The following is a 6038-nucleotide window of genomic DNA, read 5'->3' as shown; positions in this document are numbered from 1 at the left end:
AGCATGGGTGTGAAGGAGCACGTGGGGAGGGGAGGGCAGGCATCTTAATGCACAAGGTGATTCACAGAAGGCAAAGGGAATTTGGCATACAGAGCGTTTCTACTGACCCCCGCTTCCTCCTCCCACATCCCTCCCTGGGCTACGCAACAAGCACCGGACCGGGAAGGGCTTTAAATGGTTCAACACACGGCAGACAGAGGAAAGGATGAGACTGTCTCGGGGGGGGGGGGGGGGGCGAGGGGAGAGAGAGAGATAAGGAAAGACAAAGCAGCATCACCACCACATGGCCCGCAGCTGTGCACGTTCCCCTAGGGAGACGCCAGATGTGTACAGGGCCAGAACCTCAGGCCTGTGTCCTCCTACAGGGGAAAGACTGTGCTTCCCTTTCTAGAACCCCTTAGTGGAGAAGCTGCTGTTTGGACCTCAGAGCCGGGTCAGCCCGTCTACGGAGCCATCTTCCAACTTCTCCCCATCACGTTTCGGGGGGATCCCAGTGCCTGGGAGCCCAGAGCTGGGTGTGCCCTCTCCTCAGGCCCCTGGCCCTGCTGCCACCCCAGGAACCTGATTCGGGGCGGTGGGGAGGGGTATAGGCCCACTCCTTCCTTGGCTTGTTTCCCAAATCCTCCATTGTTCTCCTTACCCCTCAAAATGGGGCATCACCTCCTCCCAGGCAGGGCAGCAGTGCCCACGCTTGGCGCCTCCAGGGAGCCCTGCGCCACTAAGGGGCTCCAAGATGCATTAAATGTGCCCCAGCCGGGCCATCCTCTCTTCCAGAGGCAGGGGCCTGTCCCCGACCCCGGGGGATGGGCTGCTTTGCAGGGCCGGTGGGCACCCAGGGCACTAGTTGGAAAGGCTCCCCCTTAAACTCCTGCATCCGGAAGGTCTGAGTTGATGGGAAGATGCAGGCCGCCAGAAGGAGCTTTTTAAAGCTCTGTCTCCCAACAGCTCTAATTGCCCCTTGGTCCCATCTGACCTGCTCCTCGGCCAGCCTGGCTGTGCATCGTGTAAGCTTGTGTTCAGTTTGGACGGGGCCCCTCCTCGCTCGGAGCTCTGGCAAGCTGAGCCAGAGTCTGGAAGACATTAATGGGGGTTGGGATGGTCTTTGACTTGTAAATCGGGTGCTGGGAGATCCAGCCTCGGGACCGGAGACTTGGCCCGCCCCTCTGGGCCCCTGGACTTAGGAGGCGGGGGTCTTAGAGGGCTATGGGTTGAGAACGAGAGACACAGATCTGAAAATGAGTGTCCTGCTGGCTAGGAGGACCCAAAGGGATTTCCCTTGGAGAGGATCTCTGGACCCTTTTCCTTGCCAGTGCATGGGTGTGTGTGTGTGTGCGTGTGCGTGTGCGTGAAGGTGTCTCTCCAGGGAGAGGGGCGTGTCTGCCACGGTGATGCCTCACCCCCGTTTAGCCCCTCAGCCCCACAGAAGCTGACTTTCCTTGTCTCTGTAATTCCCTTTTCCCTCTCCCTTTAAGAAGGGGGTCAGGTGGTACCTGAATTGGAAGAAAAGGAAAAGTCCAAGCTTCCTCCTTCCAGTTCCGAATTCTACCTTATGCCCAGTTATCTCAGTGATGCCGGGCCAGTGCCCCCATCTCTGTTCCCCAAGTTCATCTCTCTTAGTCTGTGCTCAGGAAAGTGAATTCAAGGAAAGGGATGGCTGGGTTAAGTGGCAGGGGGACCTCTCCCCAACCCCCAGGGGCCCTCTTCCTTGGGTTCACAACAGAGAAGTCTGTTAGGAGCGAAGGAGCTAGCTAGGCAAATTCTCATCCTTCAGCTGGGTTCGTTTTTCTAAATAAACCAAATGCTTGGTGGGGACATTGAACAGGGAGGGGGTAGTGGAGGGTGAGAAGCAGGGCTGCACAGGGTGGGGTGGGAGTGTGGGTGCAGGGGGGAGGGGAGCTTTGCCCCCAGGGATGCCCATCCCGGCGCAGCACTAGGCAGCAGCAGGCCCAGGGCTCCAGCACATGCCGGAAGGGAGCAGCCGGCTGGACGTCCAGAAGTTTCTTCACCACCGCCAGCCACGCCCGCCTTACAGCCCTCCAGGCTTTGCCTTCCCTCCCTCCCTCCCTCCCTCCCTCCCTCTCTCTCCAGGGGCCCAACCCACTCGTGTCCACCGCAGCCAGCCCCCCTACTCTGCTCAGCCCCCCGAAGGAGCAGCAAACCCCACAGTCTCGAAGCCACACACGTCCTCTCGTGGTTTTTCTCCATCCTTCTCAACACCGGCTTTGCTGGCCCTGGAATCTCTGGAAAAATAAACTCAGGAGGTGAAAAGTTGACTTGGTTTCTTGGTGTTTCTCTTTTCTGGCAGGCGGTGCGAGGAGGGGCGGAAGGGGAGTTTGGTGCTGTGTTTTCTTTCTTTTTCCTCTTCCGACAACGAGGATGACATCAAACAAATGATGAAAATCCTGCTATAGGAGCCCGGGAGCCAGGGGCGAGGCTGCTGGGGGGACGGTAGAGGGTGCTCTGCTGACTTGGGGGGTTCGGGGGGTTTTGGGGCGTTGGGGTCCGACTGGCCTTGGGCCGAAAGAGGCTGCCCTGCTGGGCGCTGCTGCCGTTGGACAGGGCGGTGGGGTCTGGCTCGCCCGGGTCGCTCTCCGTGTAGCTGTAGGCCTGGGCCCGCGAGATCCCCTTCTGCTGCCGCCTCCACGAGTTGTAATAGGTGGGGTCACTGATGTAGTGGTTGACAAAAGAGTGGGCCTTCTGGGGGCTCGGGTCGACCTCGTACTCGCTGTCGCTTCCCTGGGAGGGCAGAGAATCGGGGTGTCAGTGGGCCCCGGGGACAGGTCAGCAAGATCAGGGCTGACAGGCACGGAACACTCTGACCTGAATCTCTGCTCGGCCGCTTCCGAGCCCCGAACTGTGGGCGTCTCAGCCCCCTCTCTGCCAAGGGGGTATAACGCCCGCCTTCTTACGCACCTTCAGAGCTCGTGATGTGTATGAAGCCTCTACCTCAGGGCTGGCCCAGAGCCTGAGGACCCTCCATGGCAGAAGACCTGAGTGCTAACCTCTTACGAAACATCGAAGTGAAATTCACATAACATGAGGTTAACCACTGTCAAGCGTACGGTTCACTGGCATTCGGTACGTTCGCAGTGTTGTGCGACCATCACGTCTTTTCATTCCACAACATCTTCATCATCACCCCGGGGGAAAACCTTGTGCCCACGGAGCAGTCGCTCCTCTGTCCTTCCTCCCCAGCCTCCCCCCGACCCCCACCCCTGGCAGACACCAGTCCACTTTCCGTCTCCGTGGACTGATCCCGTCTGGATATCGCATCAAAACGGAATCACACCACAGGTGGCTTTTGTGTCTCGCTTCTTTCATTTAGTATAATGTTTGCTTTTCGACGTTGAATTCATCATGTCTTTTCACTTTCTGGATTTCTGATGCTTTGATATCTGGGGCCTTTGCTGACCCTGGGACGACTGCCCCCCCCAAGAACTAGCCAGTTCCCGGAGAGAGTGAGCAGCCTTTCATACCCAGAGTCCACGCCGATACCACCTCCTCTAATGGGCTCTTACACACCGACTCGGACCCATCATTCCCTGTCCCTAATCACCCCAGGGGCAGGTACCAGACAACCAGGGGCAGCCCCTACCCGCTAGGGCCCCCTGAATTTATTCAAACTAGCCTAAGCCTGCTTGCCCTGCCATGCCTTTCCTGTGGGAACCACGATAAAGGCTCCTGCCCGCGTCTTCCCGTTTTCCTCCGGCTCCTGACCAAACCGGCTGTCTCCCTGCGTGGTCCCACCTGGCCTGGTGTGTCCCCTCTTCTTGGGAACTGTGAATAACTATCTTTTCATTGGTGGTCATCTCCTGATCTGCTGGCCTCATCACACCCGAATAATAACAAACCTACATTTTAAAACAGAGGTTCACGCGTGATATACTGAGTTCTAATGCAGACCCAGCCTCTGACTTACTGTGACTGGGGCCAAAGCCGGGACCAGATCAGAAGACCTTTAGGGGCTCCTGGCACTGAACAAAGGGTGATGCTCACCCGTGTGTGGTCCAAAATAAAAGCAACACTCGGTTATAAAAGAAGCAAGAGAAAAAGATCAACGGAGTTCAGAATTTTCACACGATGACCACCCTGAGGCTTTCGGGGAGAAACAGAAAAAAAATTAAATTGTCCTCAACGCGGTGATACTCTGGTGTCCTTGGCACGTGCTCTATCTGCCTTTTGGGGAAACCAGCAAAGGAGTCGGTCTGCGTTGGAAAGTGGCAGTTCGGCTCCCAACTGCGGAGCTAAAAATACCACGCACCCCTTCCCCCATCCCAGAGATGTTTTGAGAACTAGTAAGACAACAGATGGGAAGGCCCTGAGAACTCTCTGGAAGACATGCACTGATTTTAGTGAAGAGTACACTCTCAATGAATATGGTTCAGAAGACCGCGCTCGGGTTGCCTCGTCTCTGCCCAGAGAATACAAGCTTGGAGGCAGTAGGTTAATTTTATCAAGTAAAATATACGTTGAAAAAACCCCCTGCAGCCCAGTGAGCCCAATACAAACGAGTCTGGGACGATCACCTGTGTTTTGCTTCACAGGTAAAGAGAATGGGGAGTTGACCTTGCCCAGAAGGTCTGAGCTGTGGGAAAGGTAATGTGCGCTTGTTTTCAGGAACTCAAAGTTCTTTATGGCATGTAAACCTTCAAGAGAAATAGGTACAATGCAAAGAACTAAAATGATACTAACTCTGGAAACGCTGACTTGCATTCTCGTATTTAAATTTCACACCTCTGTGCCGTAGCTACTACCCTACTCGAGCGCTGATGAGAGGGTGAGGGTTTTGCCCAAGGAAATGATGAGTTGGACTTGAACGCAGATCTGCCTGATTTTCCAAAGCCCACGCATGCTCTGAACTCCCATACTCCTGCCTGGAGGTCACGAGACAGGAAGGAGAGCCCCTCTACCCTCCCGGGGGGATTAACTGCTCCCTGGTTGATCCGCTAATTTATGTCCCCTGGCCCCTCCCCTCCTCCCCCCACCCCCGCCCTTCCACAGTCCCCACTGCCCCCAGCAGACACCCCCAGGACACGATCGTCTTGGCAGGCAGAGCCAGTTGCCCAAGACAATGGAAAGTCCCTCACCCTTCTTCCCGTGACGCAGAGTGGCACAATACAAGCCCTTTCTTTGCCTACGGCCCAGCTGCCGGCCCAGGAGGGAACAAAGGGGCTGTGCAGACTGGAGGGCTCCATATGCCAGGAGCCCAGGGGAGGGGCGGAGGGGTGGGCACCTGATGCCTGGGGCTGTGGTGAGGCTGGCCCAGGGGCAGGAAAAGTCTGAGCGAGCTGTGGAGGACGAGGCTGGGGTCCCTCCGGTCCAGGAGCAGTGAGGGTCTGAGAGTATGGGGGGCGAGAGGGGTGCCCCACAGTTTTCCCTACAGGTTAGGTCTCTCTGGGAGGGCACCTACCAACTGGCCGGAATCATTGCTAGCGGTTCTAGAACTTTGGCCAGCCCCAGGCCCCAGTCTTGAGGAGAAACCCCCAAATCACCGTGGGCCCAGAGTGAATGAGTCTCCGGGGTGAGAGGGGGCGGGGGCACAGTGAAGTCCTGACTCTTCCCAGGTAGGTAAGCTTGGACCCATCACTTAGCCTCTCTCAGCCTCAGTATCCTTGTCTGTAAAATGGGTAGATCCCGCAGTTCACAGGATGAAGTGAGCTAATGGATGAGAGAATAGTGGAAAGGTATTATTAGGGAGAGAGTGAGGGGGTGTCTGGGAGAGATGGGGCCTCGAAGCCCCCAGAGAAGGGATCAGAAGGGGCCACGGGATGGGGGAGGCTGACTCAGTGCTCAGCTGGGAAAAGAAAAGAATGTATGGTTCCTGCTTCCCCGCAAAACCCCAACCCTCAAGGATGACTAGTAGGTAGGGAATGGGCCTCCTTGGCCCTCCCGGGGGCCCAGACCAAAGCCCATTCACCCAAATCGTCTCCTACCCTCTGTCGGGCACCTACTGTGCACCAGACGCTCTGTGGGGCAGCAGTCCCGATGGGGATGGGAAAGCCAGAGGAGGAGCTGGGAGGCTGCGCTGGGGGAGGGGT

The 6038-nt window shown here is 56.9% G+C and overlaps 1 protein-coding gene across 3 annotated transcripts in view; it reads right to left on the bottom strand.

Annotated features, from left to right (window-relative positions):
* Positions 1–2074: 2074 nt before the first annotated feature.
* SDK2 (sidekick cell adhesion molecule 2) overlaps positions 2075–6038 on the bottom strand; it is a 141332-nt gene continuing 137368 nt past the window's right edge. For all 3 annotated transcript variants that reach the window (XM_073798037.1, XM_073798038.1, XM_033846858.2), the window contains one exon: positions 2075–2736. In XM_073798037.1, the coding sequence (XP_073654138.1) occupies positions 2383–2736 (354 nt within the window). In that variant the 3' untranslated portion in view covers positions 2075–2382. The remainder of the gene's footprint in view (positions 2737–6038) is intronic.

Source organism: Tursiops truncatus, chromosome 20, assembly GCF_011762595.2.
Source record: "Tursiops truncatus isolate mTurTru1 chromosome 20, mTurTru1.mat.Y, whole genome shotgun sequence".
Taxonomy (NCBI): Eukaryota; Metazoa; Chordata; class Mammalia; order Artiodactyla; family Delphinidae; genus Tursiops; species Tursiops truncatus.
Note: the sequence above shows the minus strand (reverse complement) of the source record. Positions and strands in the feature narration are given on the sequence as shown.